This window comes from Taudactylus pleione, unplaced genomic scaffold (assembly GCF_031769625.1).
Source record: "Taudactylus pleione unplaced genomic scaffold, aTauple2 ptg001487l, whole genome shotgun sequence".
Taxonomy (NCBI): Eukaryota; Metazoa; Chordata; class Amphibia; order Anura; family Myobatrachidae; genus Taudactylus; species Taudactylus pleione.
In genome coordinates, this window is record NW_028285885.1 from 241,378 (window position 1) to 266,732 (window position 25,355).

The 25,355-nt window shown below is 46.2% G+C and overlaps 1 protein-coding gene across 2 annotated transcripts in view; it reads right to left on the reverse strand.

Annotated features, from left to right (window-relative positions):
* LOC148442504 (calpain-1 catalytic subunit-like) overlaps nucleotides 1–23,362 on the reverse strand; it is a 193,876-nt gene extending 170,514 nt beyond the window's left edge. For both annotated transcript variants that reach the window (XM_088463878.1, XM_088463879.1), the window contains exons 1-4: nucleotides 23,334–23,362; nucleotides 9,818–9,941; nucleotides 1,356–1,425; nucleotides 562–686 (exon numbers count right to left, since the gene is read on the reverse strand). In XM_088463878.1, the coding sequence (XP_088320004.1) occupies nucleotides 562–686; nucleotides 1,356–1,425; nucleotides 9,818–9,941; nucleotides 23,334–23,350 (336 nt within the window). In that variant the 5' untranslated portion in view covers nucleotides 23,351–23,362. The remainder of the gene's footprint in view (nucleotides 1–561; nucleotides 687–1,355; nucleotides 1,426–9,817; nucleotides 9,942–23,333) is intronic.
* Between the last annotated feature and the right edge of the window lie 1,993 nt (nucleotides 23,363–25,355).

A 25,355-nucleotide genomic window follows, 5' to 3' on the forward strand; every position in this document is an offset into this window, starting at 1 on the left:
GCTCAGTAATGACTGCATTGTCTTACCTGTACTGCTAGCCATGCACGCTCTATGGCGTAGATTACCCCGATCTATCAGGTAACGCACCACTCTGGAGTACAGTACTTGTGTCTGAGCCTTACACTGTCTCAAGCCCAATAAATGACTGTTTCAGGGTTAATTTATTTTCCTCTAGTAGTTTCCAACCCTCCACCTGTCTGCATAACACAGTGGTACTCCCAAGGATGGGCGCTTACCTGTTACCTTACCTGCTAGAGTCAGCTCTCACCATTTGTTGCCTGCTCATTAGAGATTGTTATTTCCTGAGCTATGTAATAAATCAGTTCTGAGAGTGCAATTTCCCTGCAGATAAAGGGCGGATTAAGCCTTCGTAGCAGTGTAAGGGCAGAGGCTGAAAGGCACCAGGGTCATTTATTATGCAGAGTAGACATAGAACCACCTGCTCTACATTACACTGAGTGAGAGGAGTGCGGCTATTGGTTAGGATAAGATTCAGGACATAAATGCTGTGACTCCCCCCTCTGATGGCTCCATAGTCACCCCCTGCCTGAGACTGCACACCCAGAAGTGGAAGAGTCCGCAGTAGCCATCGTTGAGGCTGAAGCTCTGGTTTTTGGGCACTACCCGCGAGAACAGCGAAGGGTAGAGCGTCAGTGATGCAATGGAGGACAGGAGCCAGCAGTCACCTGGATGGAGGAGCAACACAGAAACATAAATGTATTTATTACAAAAAGTGCGTACAGCTGATTACCAATATATTCACAACTGCTAGAATTCCACCTTGCAACATGGCACAATCTATTTTATTTCTTTATTATTAATTGGGCATTTATATAACACCACCAGAGTGCTGTATAGAGAATATAAAATCACAGGAGCTTACTGTCTGAATTCCCTAACACATAAACACACTATGGTCCAATAGCAATTATTCTACTAATATGTGTTTGGAATGTGGGAGGGCAATGTCCATTCCCCTCAGTTAAGGTTTAAGATGAAATGTAATCTATGACTGCCTGTGAGCCCATGGGATAGCTATCTACTAAGGTACAAAATACTCTATATCAATACATTGTCCTAAGGCAGAGGTTCCCAAACACGGCCCTCAAGGCTCCCCAACAGCTCAGGTTTTAGAGATATCCATGGTTGAGCACAGGCGGTTAAATCAAATTGACTGAATCACCTGTGGTCAACCATGGATATCACAAAAACCTGAACTGTTGGGGAGCCTTGAGGACCGCGTTTGGGAAACTCTCTCCTAAGCTATAGAAAGGCAACACTCGGTTCACATTTAGACTAAAAGTTCCAACATGCCAGGAGATTGGCTTGCCTTAATTTGTGTTTGGTGCATTTACCTAGGTCCCCCTGGCAGACATCTGTTGTGCTTGCTCCACTCTCAATGAATTTAGGATTTGAGCAAAACTCCTGCAGATACAAAAAGAAAGTGAAAAATCTCTGACTTCATCCTCATTTCCTCTTCCTCACTCCCTCTTTCCCATTCCCTTCCTCGTTCCCTTCCTCACTCCCTCTTTCCCATTCCCTTCCTCACTCCCTCTTTCCCATTCCCATCCACATTCCCCTCCTCACTCCCTCTTTCCCATTCCCTTCCTCACTCCCTCTTTCCCATTCCCTTCCTCATTCCCTTCCTCACTCCCTCTTTCCTATTCCCTTCCTCACTCCCTCTTTCCCATCCCCTTCCTCATTCCCTTCCTCACTCCCTCTTTCCCATTCCCTTCTTCATTCCCTTCCTCACTCCCTCTTTCCCATTCCCTTCCTCATTCCCTCTTTCCCATTCCCTTTCTCACTCCCTCTTTCCCATTCCCTTTCTCACTCCCTCTTTCCCATTCCCTTCCTCATTCCCTCTTTCCCATTCCATTCCTCACTCCCTCTTTCCCATTCCCTTCCTCATTCCCTCTTTCCCATTCCCTTCCTCACTCCCTCTTTCTCATTCCCTTCCTCGTTCACTTCCTCACTCCCTCTTTCCCATTCCCTTCCTCACTCCCTCTTTCCCATTCACTTCCTCGTTCCCTTTCTCACTCCCTCTTTCCCATTCCCTTCATCACTCCCTCTTTCCCATTCCCTTCCTCATTCCCTCTTTCCCATTCCCTTCCTCACTCCATCTTTCCATTCCCTTCTTCGTTCCCTTCCTCACTCCCTCTTTCCCATTCCCTTCCTCATTCCCTCTTTCCCATTCCCTTCCTCATTCCCATTCCCTTCCTCATTCCCTTCCTCACTCCCTCTTTCCCATTCCCTTCCTCACTCCCTCTTTCCCATCCCCTTCCTCATTCCCTTCCCATTCCCTTCTTCATTCCCTTCCTCACTCCCTCTTTCCCATTCCCTTCCTCATTCCCTCTTTCCCATTCCCTTTCTCACTCCCTCTTTCCCATTCCCTTTCTCACTCCCTCTTTCCCATTCCCTTCCTCATTCCCTCTTTCCCATTCCATTCCTCACTCCCTCTTTCCCATTCCCTTCCTCATTCCCTCTTTCCCATTCCCTTCCTCACTCCCTCTTTCTCATTCCCTTCCTCACTCCCTCTTTCCCATTCACTTCCTCATTCCCTTCCTCACTCCCTCTTTCCCATTCCCTTCCTCATTCCCTCTTTCCCATTCCCTTCCTCATTCCCATTCCCTTCCTCATTCCCTCTTTCCCATTCCCTTCCTCACTCCCTCTTTCCCATTCCCTTTGTCGTTCCTTTCCTCACTCCCTCTTTCCCATTCCCTTCCTCATTCCCTCTTTCCCACTACTTTCCTCATTCCCTTCCTCACTCCCTCTTTCCCATTCCCTTCCTTGTTCCCTTCCTCACTCCCTCTTTCCCATTCCCTTCCTCACTCCCTCTTTCCCATTCCCTTCCTCATTCCCTTCCTCGTTCTCTTCCTCACTCCCTCTTTCCCATTCCCTTCCTCACTCCCTCTTTCCCATTCCCTTCCTCACTCCCTCTTTCCCATTCCCTTCCTCGTTCCCTTCCGCAATCCCTCTTTTCCATACCCTTCCTCACTCCCTCTTTTCCATTCCCTTCCTCACTCCCTCTTTCCCATTCCCTTCCTCATTCCCTTCCTCAATCCCTCTTTCCCATACCCTTCCTCACTCCCTCTTTCCCATACCCTTCCTCACTCCCTCTATCCCATTCCCTTCCTCGTTCTCTCCCTCACTCCCTCTTTCCCATTCCCTTCCTCACTCCCTCTTTCCCATTCCCTTCCTCGTTCCCTTCCTCACTCCCTCTTTCCCATTCCCTTCCTCACTCCCTCTTTCCCATTCCCTTCCCAATTCCCTTGATCACTCCCTCTTTCCCATTCCCTTTCTCACTCTCTCTTTCCCATTCCCTTCCTCATTCCCTTCCTCACTCCCTCTTTCCCATTCCCTTCCTCGTTCCCTTCCTCACTCCCTCTTTCCCATTCCCTTCCTCACTCCCTCTTTCCCATTCGCTTCCTCGTTCCTTTCCTCACTCCCTCTTTCCCATTCCCTTCCTCATTCCCTCTTTCCCACTCCTTTCCTCATTCCCTTCCTCACTCCCTCTTTCCCATTCCCTTCCTTGTTCCCTTCCTCACTCCCTCTTTCCCATTCCCTTCCTCACTCCCTCTTTCCCATTCCCTTCTTCATTCCCTTCATCGTTCTCTTCCTCACTCCCTCTTTCCCATTCCCTTCCTCACTCCCTCTTTCCCATTCCCTTCCTCATTCCCTTCCTCACTCCCTCTTTCCCATTCCCTTCCTTGTTCCCTTCCGCAATCACTCTTTCCCATACCCTTACTCACTCCCTCTTTTCCATTCCCTTCCTCACTCTCTCTTTCCCATTCCCTTCCTCATTCCCTTCCTCAATCCCTCTTTCCCATACCCTTCCTCACTCCCTCTTTCCCATACCCTTCCTCACTCCCTCTTTCCCATTCCCTTCCTCGTTCTCTCCCTCACTCCCTCTTTCCCATTCCCTTCCTCACTCCCTCTTTCCCATTCCCTTCCTCGTTCCCTTCCTCACTCCCTCTTTCCCATTCCCTTCCTCACTCCCTCTTTCCCATTCCCTTCCCAATTCCCTTGATCACTCCTTCTTTCCCATTCCCTTTCTCACTCTCTCTTTCCCATTCCCTTCCTCACTCCCTCTTTCCCATTCCCTTCCTCACTCCCTCTTTCCTATTCCCTTCCTCGTTCTCTTCCTCACTCCCTCTCTCTCATTACCTTATTCATTCCTTCCTCCTTCCCTCTCTCTCTCATTGCCTCATTCATTCCTTCCTCATTCCCTCTCTCTCATTGCCTTATTCATTCCTTCCTCATTCCCTCTCTCTCATTGCCTTATTCATTCCAGCCTCATTCCTTCTCTCTCATTGCCTTAGACATTCATTTCTAAATCCCTCTCTCTCTCATTACATTATTCCTTCCTTCCTCATTCCCTTTTATTGCCTTATTCATGCTTATCATATTACCTCTCTCTCATTGCCTTATTCCTTCCTCATTCCCTCTCTCTCATTACCTTATTCATTCCTTCCTCATTCCCACTCTCATTACCTTATTCATTCCTTCCTCATACCCTCTCTCTCATTACCTTATTCATTCCTTCCTCATTCCCTTATTCCTTCCTTCCTCATACCCTCTCTCTCATTACCTTATTCCTTCCCTCCCATTACCTGATTCCTTCCTTCCTCATTCCTTCTCTCCAATTACCTTATTACTTCCTTCCTCATTCCCTCTTATTGCCTTATTCATTCTTATCTTATTACCTCTCTCTCATTGCCTTATTCCTTCCTCATTCCCTCTCTCTCTTTCTCTCTCTCTCTCTCATTACCTTATTCATTCCTTCCTCATTCCCTCTCTCTCAATGCCTTTTTAATTCCTTCATCATTCCCTTATTCATTCCTTTCTCATTCCCTCTCTCTCTCTCTCTCTCTCTCTCATTGCCTTATTCATTCCTTCCTCATACCCTTTCTCTCATTACCTTATTCATTCCTTCCTCATTCCCTCGCTCTCATTACCTTATTCATTCCCTCGCTCTCATTACCTAATTCTTTCCTTCCTCATTCCCTCTCTCATTACCTTTTTCATTCCCTCTTCATTCCCTCTCTCTCTCAATGCCTTATTCCTTCCTCATTACCTTATTCATTCCTTCCTCATACCCTCTCTCATTACCTTATTCATTCCTTCCTCATTACCTTATTCATTCCTTCCTCATTCCCTCTCTCATTACCTTTTTCATTCCTTCTTCATTCCCTCACTCTCATTGCCTTATTCCTTCCTTCCTCATTCCCTCTCTACCATTGCCTTATTCCTTCCTTCCTCAATCCCTCTCTCATTGCCTTATTCATTCCTTCCCCATTCTCTCTCTCTCATTACCTTATTCATTCCTTCCCCATTCCATCTCTCTCATTACCTTATTCATTCCTTCCTCATTCCCTCTCTCTCAATACCTTAATTCCTTCATCATACCCTCTCTCTCATTACCATATTCATTCCTTCCTAATTCCCTCACTCTCATTACCTTATTCATTCACTCGCTCTCATTACCTTAATCATTCCTTACTCATTCCCTCTCTCTCATTACCTTATTCCTTCCTTCCTCATTCCCTCTTATTGCCTTATTCATTCTTATCTTATTACCTCTCTCATTGCCTTATTCCTTCCTCATTCCCTCTCTCTCTCATTACCTTATTAATTCCTTCCTCATTTCCTCTCTCTCATTGTCTTATTCATTCCTTCATCATTCCCTTATTCATTACTTTCTCATTCCCTCTCTCTCTCATTGCTTAATTCCTTCCTCATTCCCTCTCTCTCTCATTACCTTATACATTCCTTCCTCATTCCCTCTCTCATTACCTTATTCATTCCTTCCTCATTCCCTTATTCATTCCTTCCTCATTCCCTCTCTCTCTCATTGCCTTATTCATTCCACCCTCATTCCCTCTCTCTCATTGCTTTAGACATTCCTTCCTCATTCCCTCTCTCTCTCATTACCTTATTCCTTCCTTCCTCATTCCCTCTCTTATTGGCTTATTCATTCGTTCCCCATTCTCTCTCTCATTACCCTATTCATTCCTTCCTCACTCCCTCTCTCATTACCTTATTCATTCCTTCCTCCTTCCCTCTCTCTCTCATTGCCTCATTCATTCCTTCCTCATTCCCTCTCTCTCATTGCCTTACTCATTCCTTCCTCATTCCCTCTCTCTCATTGCCTTATTCATTCCACCCTCATTCCCTCTCTCTCATTGCCTTAGACATTCATTTCTAAATCCCTCTCTCTCTCTCTCATTACATTATTCATTCCTTCCTCATTCCCTTTTATTGCCTTATTCATGCTTATCTTATTACCTCTCTCTCATTGCCTTATTCCTTCCTCATTCCCTCTCATTACCTTATTCATTCCTTCCTCATTCCCTCTCTCATTACCTTATTCATTCCTTCCTCATACCCTCTCTCTCATTACCTTATTCATTCCTTCCTCATTCCCTTATTCATTCCTTCCTCATACCCTCTCTCTCATTACCTTATTCCTTCCCTCCCATTCCCTGATTCCTTCCTTCCTCATTCCTTCTCTTCAATTACCTTATGCCTTCCTTCCTCATTCCCTCTTATTGCCTTATTCATTCTTATCTTATTACCTCTCTCTCATTGCCTTATTCCTTCCTCATTCCCTCTCTCTCTCTCTCTCTCTCTCTCTCTCTCTCTCATTACCTTAATCATTCCTTCCTCATTCCCTCTCTCTCAATGCCTTTTTAATTCCTTCATCATTCCCTTATTCATTCCTTTCTCATTCCCTTTTATTGCCTTATTCATGCTTATCTTATTACCTCTCTCTCATTGCCTTATTCCTTCCTCATTCCCTCTCTCTCATTACCTTATTCATTCCTTCCTCATTCCCTCTCTCATTACCTTATTCATTCCTTCCTCATACCCTCTCTCTCATTACCTTATTAATTCCTTCCTCATTCCCTTATTCATTCCTTCCTCATACTTTCTCTCTCATTACCTTATTCCTTCCTTCCTCATTCCCTCTCATTACCTGATTATTTCCTTCCTCATTCCCTCTCTCCAATTACCTTATTCCTTCCTTCCTCATTCCCTCTTATTGCCTTATTCATTCTTACCTTATTACCTCTCTCTCATTGCCTTATTCCTTCCTCATTCCCTCTCTCTCTCTCTCATTACCTTATTCATTCCTTCCTCATTCCCTCTCTCTCAATGCCTTTTTAATTCCTTCATCATTCCCTTATTCATTCCTTTCTCATTCCCTTTTATTGCCTTATTCATGCTTATCTTATTACCTCTCTCTCATTGCCTTATTCCTTCCTCATTCCCTCTCTCTCATTACCTTATTCCTTCCCTCCCATTCCCTGATTCCTTCCTTCCTCATTCCTTCTCTTCAATTACCTTATGCCTTCCTTCCTCATTCCCTCTTATTGCCTTATTCATTCTTATCTTATTACCTCTCTCTCATTGCCTTATTCCTTCCTCATTCCCTCTCTCTCTCTCTCTCTCTCTCTCTCTCTCTCTCATTACCTTAATCATTCCTTCCTCATTCCCTCTCTCTCAATGCCTTTTTAATTCCTTCATCATTCCCTTATTCATTCCTTTCTCATTCCCTTTTATTGCCTTATTCATGCTTATCTTATTACCTCTCTCTCATTGCCTTATTCCTTCCTCATTCCCTCTCTCTCTCTCATTACCTTATTCATTCCTTCCTCATTACCTCTCATTACCTGATTATTTCCTTCCTCATTCCCTCTCTCCAATTACCTTATTCCTTCATTCCTCATTCCCTCTTATTGCCTTATTCATTCTTATCTTATTACCTCTCTCTCATTGCCTTATTCCTTCCTCTTTCCCTCTCTCTCTCTCATTACCTTATTCATTCCTTCCTCATTCCCTCTCTCTCATTGCCTTTTTAATTCCTTCATCATTCCCTTATTCATTCCTTTCTCATTCCCTCTCTCTCATTGCCTTATTCATTCCTTCCTCATTCCCTCTCTCTCATTACCTTATTCATTCCTTCCTCATTCCCTCTCTCTTATTACCTTTTTCATTTCTTCCTCATTCCCTCACTCTCATTGCCTTATTCCTTCCTTACTTATTCCCTCTCTACCATTGCCTTATTCCTTCCTTCCTCATTCCATCTCTCTCATTACCTTATTCATTCCTTCCTCATTCCCTCTCTCTCATTGCCTTATTCATTCCACCCTCATTCCCTCTCTCTCATTGCCTTAATCATTCCTTCCTCATTCCCTCTCTCTCATTGCTTAGACATTCCTTGCTCATTCCCACTCTCTCATTACCCTATTCATTCCTTCCTCTTTCTTTCTCTCTCTCTTTCTCATTACCTTATTCATTCTTTCCTCTTTCATTCCTTCCTCATTCCCTCTCTCTCTCTCTCTCTCTCTCATTACCTTATTCATTCCACCCTCATTCTCTCTCTCTCATTGCCTATTCATTCCATCCTCATCCCCTCTCTTTCATTGCTTAGACATTAATTTCTAAATCCCTCTCTCTCTCATTACCTTATTCCTTCCTTCCTCATTCCCTCTTATTGCCTTATTCATTCTTATCTTATAACCTCACTCTCATTGCCTTATTCCTTCCTCATTCCCTCTCTCATTACCTTATTCATTCCTTCCTCATTCCCTCTCTCTCATTACCTTATTCCTTCCTTCCTCATTCCCTCTTATTGCCTTATTCATTCTTATCTTATAACCTCACTCTCATTGCCTTATTCCTTCCTCATTCCCTCTCTCATTACCTTATTCATTCCTTCCTCATTCCCTCTCTCTCATTACCTTATTCCTTCCTTCCTCATTCCCTCTTATTGCCTTATTCATTCTTATCTTATAACCTCACTCTCATTGCCTTATTCCTTCCTCATTCCTCTCTCATTACCTTATTCATTCCTTCCTCATTCCTTCTCTCTCATTACCTTATTCATTCCTTCCTCATTTCCTCTCTCTCATTGCCTTATTCATTCCATCATCATTCCCTTATTCTTTCCTTTCTCATCCCCCCCTCTCTCACTCTCTCTCTCATTGCCTTATTCATTCCCTCTCTCTCATTACCTTATTCATGCCTTCCTCATTCCCTCTCTCTCATTACCTTATTCATTCCTTCCTCATTCCCTCTCTCTCTCTCTTTACCCTATTCATTCCTTCCTCATTCCCTCTCTCTCTCTCTCTCTCTTTACCCTATTCATTCCTTCCTCATTCCCTCTCTCTCTCTCTCTCTTTACCCTATTCATTCCTTCCTCATCCCCTCTCTCTCTCTCATTACCTTTTTCTTTCCTTCCTCATTCCCTATATAACCATATTACCATGTTACCTATCTAACCATATTACCATGTTACTTATTTAACCATATTACCATGTTACCTTTATAACCATATTACCATTTTACCCATATTACCTATATAACCATATTACCATGTTACCCATATAAGCATATTACCTATATAACCATATTACCAATATAACCATATTACCATGTTACCTATATAACCATATTACCATGTTACCTATATAACCATATTACCAATATAACCATATTACCATGTTACCTATATAACCATATTACCATGTTACCCATATTACCTATATAACCATATTACCATGTTACCCATATAACCATATTACCATGTTACCCATATAACCATATTACCATGTTACCTATATAACCATATTACCATGTTACCCATATTACCTATATAACCATATTATCAAGTTACCCATATAACCATATTACCAATATACCCATAGTAACATGTTACCTATATAACCATAGTAACATGTTACCTATATAACCATATTACCATGTTACCCATATAACCCACACAGCTGTCCATCCCATCAAATTCCAGACTTACCGAGGGCCGTTTCCATTCAACACCAGGGTCAGAAATGTCTTCAGGAAATAAAGGGTCAACAAAAAGTTCTCCCTTCTTCAGGCATGAGGTACGGAGAGAGAGATAGTCCTGACCGGCCCACATCCTGGAGAGAGAGAGAAAGGGCTAGGTAATGATAGATAAATATGAGATAGATATGAGACAGATATGAGACAGATATGAGACAGATATGAGACAGATAGATATGAGACAGATAGATAGATAGATAGATAGATATGAGATAGATAGATAATGAGATAGATATGAGACAGATAGATAGATAGATAGATATATATGAGATAGATAGATAATGAGATAGATATGAGACAGATAGATAGATAGATATGAGATAGATAGATAGATAGATAGATATGAGATAGATAGATAGATAGATAGATAGATAATGAGATAGATATGAGACAGATAGATAGATATGGGATAGATAGCGGCGCCATTTTTAAATGCAACAATAGGCGCCCTGTATATGACAGCCCCTGAGGAAGCACGGTGTGAAACGCGTTGGTCACCCCTCCCACCAGGAAGTGCATGGACCTCCAGCTGCTCAGACAGCGCGAGCCCCGGGACACACAGCGCCGCTGGTATGAGCACAGCCAGATGCGTGTGTAACAACAACCGGGGACAGAGGATTTTTCCATCTGCAGAAGCCACAGACGCCCGCACACGCGCACGCTGAGGGAAACTGCGCATCTCAGACATCTGAACTTATCATACGACACACACCAGGAAGATCGCACAATTAGCCTAAGCTGGACGATGCACCTACATTCTCTGCTCAATAGAGAAGTGAAAGTTATTATCAACTTTACTAACTAACAGGCTGTGCAGCCTTTATGGGGTCACAACGCAGCTGCTCACCCCGGTAATAACTCTGCGAGACCCAAAATGGAATCCCTCCCCCTGATTATCTAAAGATTTACATTTGCCACAGGGGACACCAGCCATAAATTTGTGCCTTATTACCATATGCCTACCAGAGACGTTATTATTACACCCTTAGCCGGTACTGCTTATTATTATTATTACACCCTTAGCCGGTACTGCTTATTATTATTACACCCTTACATGGTGCTGCTTATTATTATTACACCCTTACATGGTGCTGCTTATTATTATTACACCCTTAGCCGATACTGCTTATTATTATTATTACACCCTTAGCCGGTACTGCTTATTATTATTACACCCTTAGCCGGTACTGCTTATTATTATTATTACACCCTTAGCCAGTACTGCTTATTATTATTATTACACCCTTAGCCGGTACTGCTTATTATTATTACACCCTTAGCCGGTACTGCTTATTATTATTATTACACCCTTACATGGTACTGCTTATTATTATTACACCCTTAGCCGGTACTGCTTATTATTATTACCCCCTTACATGGTACTGCTTATTATTATTACACCCTTACATGGTACTGCTTATTATTATTACACCCTTAGCCGGTACTGCTTATTATTATTACACCCTTAACCGGTACTGCTTATTATTATTATTACACCCTTAGCCGGTACTGCTTATTATTATTACACCCTTAGCCGGTACTGCTTATTATTATTATTACACCCTTAGCCGGTACTGCTTATTATTATTACACCCTTAGCCGCTACTGCTTATTATTATTACACCCTTACATGGTGCTGCTTATTATTATTACACCCGTACATGGTGCTGCTTATTATTATTATACCCTTACATGGTACTGCTTATTATTATACCCTTAGCTGGTACTGCTTATTATTATACCCTTACATGGTACTGCTTATTATTATTATACCCTTACATGGTACTGCTTATTATTATTACACCCTTACATGGTACTGCTTTTTATTATTACACCCTTACATGGTACTGCTCATTATTATTATACCCTTAGCTGGTACTGCTTATTATTATTATTACACCCTTACATGGTACTGCTTATTATTATTATACCCTTAGCTGGTACTGCTTATTATTATACCCTTAGCTGGTACTGCTTATATACCCGCTGATTTATTTTACTCTAACTTCATTGTGGACAGTTGTATTGCGTTTGTTACGGTCTCCCTATTGTACATATAAGCCCAAGGGGTCTATTCACATAACCTTGGGGCGGGATGTACTAAATGGAAAATGCAATAAAAAGAAAGTTTTCGGGGTTTTATTGCACTTTCCATATGTACTATTGTGTGGCCGCTGGGCTCCGACGCAGAGAGTAACTTCAGCTTTTGCTAGCATTACCCTATAGAAGCCTATGGGCTTCTACCGCATCGCGCTGGTATGAGTGATCCAATCGGATTCCTCCCAGCATGTTCTACGGACGCCACATCACTCTACACAAGTGCAGACGGACTCCTGGGTCATACAGCCCAATGCTCAGGGCGCAGCGCTGATCGCAAAGGACAGGTCATATTGCAACAGCTGTCCTTAGCAATGCTGACCACATATGTGATCAGTAGGGATGAGGTGACTGGCGGTAATGTTAGTACATATGCGATCAGTAGGGATGCGGTGACTGGCGGTAATGTTAGTTCATATGCGATCAGTAGGGATGAGGTGACTGGCGGTAATGTTAGTACATATGCGATCAGTAGGGATGCGGTGACTGGCGGTAATGTTAGTACATATGCGATCAGTAGGGATGCGGTGACTGGCGGTAATGTTAGTAAATATGCGATCAGTAGGGATGAGGTGACTGGTGGTAATGTTAGTACATATGCGATCAGTAGGGATGAGGTGACTGACGGTAATGTTAGTACATGTGCGATCAGTAGGGACGAGGTGACTGGCGGTAATGTTAGTACATGTGCGATCAGTAGGGACGAGGTGACTGGCGGTAATGTTAGTACATGTGCGATCAGTAGGGACGAGGTGACTGGCGGTAATGTTAGTACATGTGTGATCAGTAGGGACGAGGTGACTGGCGGTAATGTTAGTACATATGCGATCAGTAGGGATGAGGTGACTGGCGGTAATGTTAGTACATATGCGATCAGTAGGGATGAGGTGACTGACGGTAATGTTAGTACATATGTGATCAGTAGGGATGAGGTGACTGGCGGTAATGTTAGTACATGTGTGATCAGGAGGGATGCGGTGACTGGCGGTAATGTTAGTACATATGTGATCAGTAGGGATGAGGTGACAGGCGGTAATGTTAGTACATATGCGATCAGTAGGGATGCGGTGACTGGCGGTAATGTTAGTACATATGCGAACAGTAGGGATGAGGTGACTGGCGGTAATGTTAGTACATATGCGATCAGTAGGGATGAGGTGACTGGCGGTAATGTTAGTACATATGTGATCAGTAGGGACAAGGTGACTGGCGGTAATGTTAGTACATGTGTGATCAGTAGGGACGAGGTGACTGGCGGTAATGTTAGTACATGTGTGATCAGTAGGGATGAGGTGACTGGCGGTAATGTTAGTACATGTGTGATCAGTAGGGATGAGGTGACAGGCGGTAATGTTAGTACATATGTGATCAGTAGGGATGAGGTGACAGGCGGTAATGTTAGTACATATGCGATCAGTAGGGATGTGGTGACTGGCGGTAATGTTAGTACATGTGTGATCAGTAGGGATGAGGTGACAGGCGGTAATGTTAGTACATATGCGATCAGTAGGGATGCGGTGACTGGCGGTAATGTTAGTTCATATGCGATCAGTAGGGATGAGGTGACTGGCGGTAATGTTAGTACATATGCGATCAGTAGGGATGCGGTGACTGGCGGTAATGTTAGTACATATGCGATCAGTAGGGATGAGGTGACTGGCGGTAATGTTAGTACATATGCGATCAGTAGGGATGAGGTGACTGACGGTAATGTTAGTACATGTGCGATCAGTAGGGACGAGGTGACTGGCGGTAATGTTAGTACATGTGCGATCAGTAGGGACGAGGTGACTGGCGGTAATGTTAGTACATGTGCGATCAGTAGGGACGAGGTGACTGGCGGTAATGTTAGTACATGTGTGATCAGTAGGGACGAGGTGACTGGCGGTAATGTTAGTACATATGCGATCAGTAGGGATGAGGTGACTGGCGGTAATGTTAGTACATATGCGATCAGTAGGGATGAGGTGACTGACGGTAATGTTAGTACATATGTGATCAGTAGGGATGAGGTGACTGGCGGTAATGTTAGTACATATGTGATCAGTAGGGATGAGGTGACTGGCGGTAATGTTAGTACATGTGTGATCAGGAGGGATGCGGTGACTGGCGGTAATGTTAGTACATATGTGATCAGTAGGGATGAGGTGACAGGCGGTAATTTTAGTACATATGCGATCAGTAGGGATGCGGTGACTGGCGGTAATGTTAGTACATATGCGAACAGTAGGGATGAGGTGACTGGCGGTAATGTTAGTACATATGCGATCAGTAGGGATGAGGTGACTGGCGGTAATGTTAGTACATATGTGATCAGTAGGGACGAGGTGACTGGCGGTAATGTTAGTACATGTGTGATCAGTAGGGACGAGGTGACTGGCGGTAATGTTAGTACATGTGTGATCAGTAGGGATGAGGTGACTGGCGGTAATGTTAGTACATGTGTGATCAGTAGGGATGAGGTGACAGGCGGTAATGTTAGTACATATGTGATCAGTAGGGATGAGGTGACAGGCGGTAATGTTAGTACATATGCGATCAGTAGGGATGTGGTGACTGGCGGTAATGTTAGTACATGTGTGATCAGTAGGGATGAGGTGACAGGCGGTAATGTTAGTACATGTGTGATCTAGGGGTGAGCGGGTTCGGATTTCTGAAATCCGAACCCCCCCGAGCCCCCCCGATCCGAGTCCGATCCGAGTCAGGCTCGACTTTTCCCACCTGACTCGGATCTGAAATCGAGGCAAAACGTCCTCATCCCGCCTTCCGAGTCTCGCGGGTTTTGGATCCTATATAAGGTACCCGCGTCGGCGCCATTTTCTCACTCGGCTGTGGACAGTGAAGAGGGAGGGGGGGAGTTAGGGCTGGCTGGGCTGTGTAGTGTAGTGTAGTGTAGTGCTGCTGTTGTCCACTACTTCAAAGTCCATAGGGGCTGGCTGGACTGTGTTGTGCAGTCAGTTCTCCATAGGGGTTGTGTCGACTCCAAAGTGCTGTGCAGTGTCCCAGTCCTAAAGGGGTGCTGTAGTGTTGTCCAGGGGGTGCTCTGTCCATTAGGGGTGCTCCCCCCAAGTGCTAAAAAAATAATATATTTTCTGTGTTTGTGAATTGTGTGCGCAGTAGCCGCACGTGCATCAACAAAGTAGTGCCAAGCGTGCGCCTGTGTCATAAGTAAAGGGCCGGCTGGCTTGACCGTTAAAGGGTGCTGTAACCCCCAAAGTACACTCCAGTCCAAACCAAAAAAAAAATTATTTTCTGTGTTTGTGAATTGTGTGCGCAGTAGCCGCACGTGCATCAACAAAGGAGCAGCGCCAAGCGTGCGCCTGTGTCCCATAAGTAAAGAGCCGGCTGGCTCATTTCTTAAAGGCTGGTGTAACCCACAAAGTGCACTACTCTCCAGCAAAAATAAAAAAAGATTTTCTGTGTTTAGCCGCACGTATATATCAAATCGATATAACATAAATGGAGGACCAAACTTTCTCCGATTAAAAATAAAATAGAGAAAGATCAAGAACCACTTCCTCCTAGTGCTGAAGCTGCTGCCACTAGTCATGACATAGACGATAACATGCCATCAACGTCGTCTGCCAAGGCCGATGCCCAATGTCATAATAGAGGGCACATACAATCCCAAATGACAAAGTTCAGGAAAATGACCTTGAAAAAAACATTTAAATCAGCTGAAGAGAAACGTAAACTTGCCAATATGCCATTTACGACACGGAGTGGCAAGGAACGGCTAAGGTCGATCCCTAGTATGTTCATGACTAGTGGTTCAGCTTCACATGACGATGGAAGCCCTCCTCCCACTAAAAAAATCAAAAGAGTTAAGCTGGCAAAAGCACAGCGAAGAACTGTGCTTTCTAAGAAGATATCACAAATCCCCAAGGAGAGTCCAAGTGTGGTGGTGGTTGCGATGCCTGACCTTCCCAGCACTGGACGGGAAGAGGTGGCTCTTTCCACCATTTGCACGCCCCCTGCAAGTGCTGAAAGGAGCACCCACAGTCCACTTGCTGATATGCAAATTGAAGATGTCACTGTTGAAGTACAACAGGATGAGGATACTGGTGTAGCTGGCGCTGAGGAGGAAGTTGGCGAGGAGGATTCTGATGGTGATGTGGTTTGTTTAAATCAGGCTCCGGGGGAGACAGTTGTTGTCCGTGGGATGAAAAAGCCCATCACGGTCATGCCTGGGCAGAAGACCAAACATTCCACCTCTTTGGTCTGGCAATATTTCTATCCAAATCCGGACAACAACTGTCTTGCCATATGTACCATATGTAAAGGTGAAATAAGTAGGGGTAGGGACGTCAACCACCTGGGAACATCCTCCCTTATACGGCACCTGCAGCGCGTTCATAAAAAGTTACTGTCAAGTTCAGAAACTTTGGCTAAGACCGTAAGCAGTCCAGGGACAACTAAATCCCGTTGTCCTGTTGTATCCAAGCGCCTGCAAACCACACCGTCAACTCCCTCCTCGTCAATTTCCTCCTTAGTCAGGATCGGAAGTAGTCCTGCAGGCCATGTCACTGGCATGACTGACTCTCCTATCCGGAATTCCTCCGGAGGATCCTGCATTGCTACGCCTACTGCTGCCGCTGCTGCTGTTGCTGCTGCTGGGAGTCGTTCATCATCCCAGAGAGGAAGTAGGAACACCACTATTTTTACTAAACAATTGACCCTCCAACAGTCCTTAGCGAGGAGGATGAAGTACGACAGCAGTCATCCAGAAGCAAAACGTATAACTGAGGCCTTGACTGCTATGTTGGTGTTAGACGTGCGTCCGGTATCCGCCATTAGTGCAGTGGGATTTAGACAATTGATGGAGGTAGTGTGTCCCCGGTTCCAAATCCTGTCTAGATTCCACTTCACTAGGCAGGCGATACCGAGACTGTACAGAAACGTCAGAAAAAGTGTCCTCAGTGTCCTGAAAAATGCCGTTGTACACAATGTCCACTTAACCACGGACATGTGGACAAGTGGAACAGGGCAGACTAAGGACTATATGACTGTGACAGCCCACTGGGTAGATGTATCACCTTACGCAGCAACAGCAGCAGCGTCACCAGTAGCAGCATCTCAGAAACGCCAGCTCGTTACAAGGCAGGCTACGCTGTGTATCACCGGTTTCAGTAAGAGGCACACCGCCGACAACCTCTTAGAGAAACTGAGGGAAATCATCGCCCAGTGGCTTACCCCACTTAGACTCTCCTGGGGATTTGTGATATCTGACAACGCCACCAATATTATGCGGGCATTACATCTGGGCAAATTCCAGCACGTCCCATGTTTTGCTCACACAATAAACTTGGTGGTGCAGAATTTTCTGAAAAGCGACAGGGGCGTGCAGGAGACGCTTTGGGTGGCCCGAAAAATTTCTGGCCACTTTCGCCATTCAGCGACTGCGTGCCGAAGACGGGAGCGCCAGCAAACACTCTTGAACCTGCCCCGCCATCACCTGAAGCAAGAGGTTGTGACGCGGTGGAACTCAACCCTCTATATGCTTCAGAGGATGGAGGAGCAGCAAAAGGCCATACAAGCCTATACATCCACCTATGACATAGGCAAAGGAGGGGGTATGCACCTGACTCAAGCGCAGTGGAGAATGATTTCCGTGTTGTGCAAGGTTCTCCAGCCCTTCGAACTTGCCACACGTGAAGTCAGTTCAGACACTGCCAGCTTGAGTCAGGTCATTCCCCTCATCAGGCTTTTGCAGAAGCAGCTGGAGAAAGTGAAGGAGGAGCTAAGACGGAGCGATTCCGCTCGGCGTGTGGGACTTATGGATGAAGCCCTTCATTCGCTTTGCCAGGATTCCAGGGTGGTCAATCTGTTGAAATCAGACCACTACATTTTGGCCACCGTGCTTGGCCATCCTAGGTTTAAAGCCTATGTGGTGTCTCTCTTTCCGGCCGACACAAGCCTGCAGAGGTGCAAAGACCTGCTGGTGAACACACTGTCAGCTGAAGCGGAACGTGACACGTCAACGGCTCCTTCTTCATTTTCTCCCGCAACTGGGGCTGCCAGGAAAAAACTTAGGTATCCTAAGCAACCCGCTGGCGGTGATGCAGGGCAGACAGGACCAAGTTTGGACATCTGGTCCGGACTGAAGGACCTGGCAACAATTTCTGACATGTCTACTGTCACTGCATATGATACTGTCACCATTGACAGAATGGTGGAGGATTACATCGGTGACAGCATCCAAGTAGGCATGTCAGACAGTCCATACCTGTACTGGCAGGAAAAAGAGGCAATTTGGAGGCCCCTGTACAAACTGGCTCTATTTTACCTGAGTTGCCCCCCTCCAGTGTGTACTCCGAAAGAGTGTTTAGTGCAGCCGGGAACCTTGTCAGCGAAAGGCAGAATGTGGAGAAGATGATGTTCATCAAAATGAATTATCAGCTCTTCCAGGGAGACCAGCCTCCAGAAGGTACAGAGGGACCTGTGGTGGTGGATTCAAGTGGGGACGAGTTAATACTTTGTGAGGATGAGGATGTACACACTGAAGAGGGTGAGGAATCGGTGGATGAGGAGGATGAGGATGACATCTTGCCTCCGTAGAGCCAGTTTGTGCAGGGACAGATTAATTGCCAGCTTGTTTTGTGGGGGCCCAAACGAACCAACCATTTCAGCCACAGTTGTGTGGCAGACCCTGGCGCTGAAATGATTGGTTTGTTAAAGTGTGCATGTCCTGTTTATACAACATAAGGGTGGGTGGGAGGGCCCAAGGACAATTCCATCCTGCACTTCTTTTTTTTCTTTGCATTATGTACAGTTTGGGGCCTAGTTTTTCTAACTGCCATCCTGTCTGCCACTGCAGTGTCACTCCTAGATGGGCCACGTGTTTGTGCCGCCCACTCGTGTCGCTTAGCATAGTCATCCAGCTACCTCGGTGCAACCTTTTGGACATAAAAACACTATTTTGAGGTGTGAGGTGTTCAGAATAGACTGGAAATGAGTGGGAATTAAGGTTATTGAGGTTAATAATAGCATAGGAGCAGAAAAACCTACAAATTCTGTGATTTTAGCTGTTTTTATGCTTTTTTTCAAAAAAATACAGATCCAAAACACAAAACCCAGAACCCAAAACACGGAAGGGTGGTTTTGGCAAAACCAATCCAGATCCAAAACACGAAGAAAGATCCAGATCCAAAACCAAAACACGAAAAGTGGCCGGTGCACACCCCTAGTGTGATCAGTAGGGATGAGGTGACAGGCGGTAATGTTAGTACATATGCGATCAGTAGGGATGAGGTGACAGGCGGTAATGTTAGTACATATGCGATCAGTAGGGATGAGGTGACAGGCGGTAATGTTAGTACATGTGTGATCAGTAGGGATGAGGTGACAGGCGGTAATGTTAGTACATATGCGATCAGTAGGGATGAGGTGACAGGCGGTAATGTTAGTACATGTGTGATCAGTAGGGATGAGGTGACAGGCGGTAATGTTAGTACATGTGTGATCAGTAGGGATGAGGTGACAGGCGGTAATGTTAGTACATGTGTGATCAGTAGGGATGAGGTGACAGGCGGTAATGTTAGTACATATGTGATCAGTAGGGATGAGGTGACAGGCGGTAATGTTAGTACATATGCGATCAGTAGGGATGAGGTGACAGGCGGTAATGTTAGTACATATGCGATCAGTAGGGATGAGGTGACTGGCGGTAATGTTAGTACATGTGTGATCAGTAGGGATGAGGTGACAGGCGGTAATGTTAGTACATATGCGATCAGTAGGGATGAGGTGACAGGCGGTAATGTTAGTACATGTGTGATCAGTAGGGATGAGGTGACAGGCGGTAATGTTAGTAAATGTGTGATCAGTAGGGATGAGGTGACTGGCGGTAATGTTAGTACATATGCGATCAGTAGGGATGAGGTGACTGGCGGTAATGTTAGTACATGTGTGATCAGTAGGGATGAGGTGACTGGCGGTAATGTTAGTAAATGTGTGATCAGTAGGGATGAGGTGACAGGCGGTAATGTTAGTACATGTGTGATCAGTAGAGATGAGGTGACTGGCGGTAATGTTAGTACATATGCGATCAGTAGGGATGAGGTGACTGGCGGTAATGTTAGTACATATTGGATCAGTAGAGATGAGGTGACAGGCGGTAATGTTAGTACATGTGTGGTCAGTAGGGATGAGGTGACTGGCGGTAATGTTAGTACATATGCGATTAGTAGGGATGAGGTGACTGGCGGTAATGTTAATACATATGTGATCAGTAGGGATGAGGTGACAGGCGGTAATGTTAGTACATGTGTGATCAGTAGGGATGAGGTGACTGGCGGTAATGTTAGTACATATGTGATCAGTAGGGATGAGGTGACAGGCGGTAATGTTAGTACATGTGTGATCAGTAGGGATGAGGTGACTGGCGGTAATGTTAGTACATGTGTGATCAGTAGAGATGAGGTGACTGGCGGTAATGTTAGTACATATGTGATCAGTAGGGATGAGGTGACAGGCGGTAATGTTAGTACATGTGTGATCAGTAGGGATGAGGTGACAGGCGGTAATGTTAGTACATGTGTGATCAGTAGGGATGAGGTGACAGGCGGTAATGTTAGTACATGTGTGATCAGTAGGGATGAGGTGACTGGCGGTAATGTTAGTCCCGCCCTTGGAGAGACATATGTCTATAGTTTACTATTATTTTTTACCCTTAAAATACACCTTTTAACTATAGCAATCTGTTTGTTTGTAAAACTATCTATTTCACTACCTGTCATAAAATACAATTAAGACTCTTAAAACATAACAACTGTCTCATTACAATTATTAAAAAATATAAATTGGGAAACAGGTTTGCACCACTTAGGATATTTTGCACCTATCTCGGCATCTGCCAGGCAGGTAGGAGAGACCTGGCACCTATCTCGGCATCTGCCAGGCAGGTAGGAGAGACCTGGCACCAACCCTCGGCATCTGCCAGGCAGGTAGGAAAGACCTGGCACCTATCTCAGCATCTGCCAGGCAGGTAGGAGAGACCTGGCACCTATCCTGGGCATCTGCCAGGCAGGTAGGAGAGACCTGGCACCTATCCTGGGCATCTGCCAGGCAGGTAGGAGAGACCTGGCACCTATCTCAGCATCTGCCAGGCAGGTAGGAGAGACCTGGCACCTATCCTGTGCATCTGCCAGGCAGGTAGGAGAGACCTGGCACCTATCCTGGGCATCTGCCAGGCAGGTAGGAGAGACCTGGCACCTATCCTGGGCATCTGCCAGGCAGGTAGGAGAGACCTGGCACCTATCTCGGCATCTGCCAGGCAGGTAGGAGAGACCTGGTACCTATCTCGGCATCTGCCAGGCAGGTAGGTAGGAGAGACCTGGCACCTATCTCGGCATCTGCCAGGCAGGTAGGAGAGACCTTGCACCTACCTCGGCATCTGCCAGGCAGGTAGGTAGGAGAGACCTGGCACCTATCTCGGCATCTGCCAGGCAGGTAGGTAGGAGAGACCTGGCACCTATCTCGGCATCTGCCAGGCAGGTAGGAGAGACCTGGCACCTATCTCGGGATCTGCCAGGCAGGTAGGATAGACCTGGCACCTATCTCAGCATCTGCCAGGCAGGTAGGAGAGACCTGGCACCTATCTCGGCATCTGCCAGGCAGGTAGGAGAGACCTGGCACCTATCTCAGCATCTGCCAGGCAGGTAGGAGAGACCTGGCACCTATCTCAGCATCTGCCAGGCAGGTAGGAGAGACCTGGCACCTGTCTCGGCATCTGCCAGGCAGGTAGGAGAGACCTGGCACCTATCTTGGCATCTGCCAGGCAGGTAGGAGAGACCTGGCACCTATCTCAGCATCTGCCAGGCAGGTAGGAGAGACCTGGCACCTATCTCGGCATCTGCCAGGCAGGTAGGTAGGAGAGACCTGGTACCTATCTCGGCATCTGCCAGGCAGGTAGGAGAGACCTGGCACCTACCTCGGCATCTGCCAGGCAGGTAGGAGAGACCTGGCACCTACCTCGGCATCTGCCAGGCAGGTAGGAGAGACCTGGTACCTATCTCGGCATCTGCCAGGTAGGTAGGAGAGACCTGGCACCTACCTCGGCATCTGCCAGGCAGGTAGGAGAGACCTTGCACCTACCTCGGCATCTGCCAGGCAGGTAGGTAGGAGAGACCTGGCACCTATCTCGGCATCTGCCAGGCAGGTAGGTAGGAGAGACCTGGCACCTACCTCGGTATCTGCCAGGCAGGTAGGAGAGACCTTGCACCTACCTCGGCATCTGCCAGGCAGGTAGGTAGGAGAGACCTGGCACCTATCTCGGCATCTGCCAGGCAGGTAGGTAGGAGAGACCTGGCACCTATCTCGGCATCTGCCAGGCAGGTAGGAGAGACCTGGCACCTATCTCGGCATCTGCCAGGCAGGTAGGATAGACCTGGCACCTATCTCGGCATCTGCCAGGCAGGTAGGAGAGACCTGGCACCTATCTCGGCATCTGCCAGGCAGGTAGGAGAGACCTGGCACCTATCTCAGCATCTGCCAGGCAGGTAGGAGAGACCTGGCACCTATCTCAGCATCTGCCAGGCAGGTAGGAGAGACCTGGCACCTGTCTCGGCATCTGCCAGGCAGGTAGGAGAGACCTGGCACCTATCTTGGCATCTGCCAGGCAGGTAGGAGAGACCTGGCACCTATCTCAGCATCTGCCAGGCAGGTAGGAGAGACCTGGCACCTATCTCGGCATCTGCCAGGCAGGTAGGTAGGAGAGACCTGGTACCTATCTCGGCATCTGCCAGGCAGGTAGGAGAGACCTGGCACCTACCTCGGCATCTGCCAGGCAGGTAGGAGAGACCTGGCACCTACCTCGGCATCTGCCAGGCAGGTAGGAGAGACCTGGTACCTATCTCGGCATCTGCCAGGTAGGTAGGAGAGACCTGGCACCTACCTCGGCATCTGCCAGGCAGGTAGGAGAGACCTTGCACCTACCTCGGCATCTGCCAGGCAGGTAGGTAGGAGAGACCTGGCACCTATCTCGGCATCTGCCAGGCAGGTAGGTAGGAGAGACCTGGCACCTACCTCGGTATCTGCCAGGCAGGTAGGAGAGACCTTGCACCTACCTCGGCATCTGCCAGGCAGGTAGGTAGGAGAGACCTGGCACCTATCTCGGCATCTGCCAGGCAGGTAGGTAGGAGAGACCTGGCACCTATCTCGGCATCTGCCAGGCAGGTAGGAGAGACCTGGCACCTATCTCGGCATCTGCCAGGCAGATAGGAGAGACCTGGCACCTATCTCGGCATCTGCCAGGCAGGTAGGAGAGACCTGGCACCTATCTCGGCATCTGCCAGGCAGGTAGGAGAGACCTGGCACCTATCCTGGGCAGCCCCCTGTACATACATCACACACATGGCAGGAGCAGAACATACCTTAGACTCGCCTTCATACCTTCCTTGGTCTGGACTCAGACGTTTCTGTACACTGTGTAATATATAGTGCTATGGATATGTGTATACGCCCTTCTTATATGTACTTAAGGATAAAGTGTCACGGATACAGAGCATACACTTTTTTTTTGTGGGAGCTATGTATAATGACTATGTGTATATTAGATTATTTTGAGACACATTTTCTCACAGGGTTATGCTCAGTGACCGGCCTGCAGAATGGATGGACATACAATTCCGTGACAGTATTTATTATTATATATTATAATAAAGCTACTAGTTATTTGCATATGGCTTGGATGTGACACATGGAAGAGGTTGGGCCGTCAGTCAGTGACTGTCAGAAGTTACCAGGGCTCTAATTTTCCTGTATGCAATGGAACATCTGTTAGTCCTGCTTTCCCCCATTTCTGCACTAGGGAGAAGGGAGACAGGGTGATATGCACATTAGTGATAGGGAGGCTGCAGGGAGGAGAGAATGAGGGAAGAGGGCCCTGCTCGTCAGACCCTACAGTCTAACATAGAGGGGAGTAACCAGGAGGGAGAACTGCAGAGAGGTGGGCGCCGGGCAGTCAGAAGAGCTGAGTAGAGAGTTATGATGGCTGACAGGCTTGTATGAAGTGTTGCACCTGCAGTGCTTGTGAGGAATATGAGATGTGTGTTAATAAATGTAAAGTACAATACTGTTTAGCCCTTGTCCTTATGCCCGTTTTATTCATAATCAGTAGAGCAATGTAATACCTCACAGAACAAAGTACCTCGTGGGTTAATTTTAAGGATATTGCATTGAACCTCTATATACCCCTGCCTATACCTTCTAATATCCTTCCTATAAACCTCTAAGGATGACGCTATTTTGCGTACGCAGTCATACAGTAAATAAAGACTCCAGACCTAGAACATGTGGTTCCAAACCACAAAGTATTATTCAAGTAAAAGTACAGCAGTTACCCGCTATGATCCTCATATAATCTTAGCGCAAAGAGATTATACAGACCCAAGTACAATTATACATACACAGCGCTCTCTGGTCCAGATGTAGGCATCAGCAAGAAACCCCTCGTCAATCAGCATTCAGCACAAAGACTAGAAACCCAGGGTCAGAGCATATTTATACCCCCCCAGGAATAAACAACACAATAGAGAAGTTTGTTGCTAATACCATTTTCTCAACGGAGAGGGCATATGTTACAAGGCATCTAACAGGTTGGTTCAAATAGACACCACCCAGCCTCTAACAACTGGGGGTCTCTGGTTTCCTGCCTTATGCAACATCCTAACGGTTATTCATATAATGTACATTTTGTTGCTTGAAGTCTCTGTGGTCCATAAGTTGAGAATGCATGTTGTGCTCTCTCCATCGATATTATCGGAATACTGTTGAGAGAGTACGCATCAGTACAATACCAAACATGGCTTACTTATCACGTATAAAACCTTAGTTACGAAATAACCTTTATTTCATAGCAATTATAGTAAATGTGCATACTTGAATCTTATACCTTAAAGCTTATTAAACTTTTTATGTGAATACTGTATGTAATGTGTAAGTATGCAGGGTGTGATGTAAAGACGCTAGTTAACTTGGGGCAGATGTGTGCGCATGAAGCTAATAAACAGCGTTTTCATACAGGATCTTATGCATTCGCTAATATGCAATTAGTTACCAGCACAATTGTGCGTATTAATGTGTGTATGAGAAATGGTGCACTTTAATCTCACTTAAACTAAGTGAACACCTAGCAGTGTGGAATGCTGAGCCTTATAGTTCCACACGCCCCCCTCTCTCAGCAGCCCCCACCCTTCCCAGGCTCAAAAGTACAATCCTTTGTTCTCTCAGGATCTTGTGTAAATGCAAATTAGCACAGCTACACTTTGAAGGTATTTTATTGTAGGAAGCCTGCTAATGTAAGGTGCTACAAACGACCCTCTTGCTGTATTCGAGCAGGGCCACCTGGAGTGAGAGCAGACGTTATGTCCAGGAAGCTTGTCTACACAAGCTAG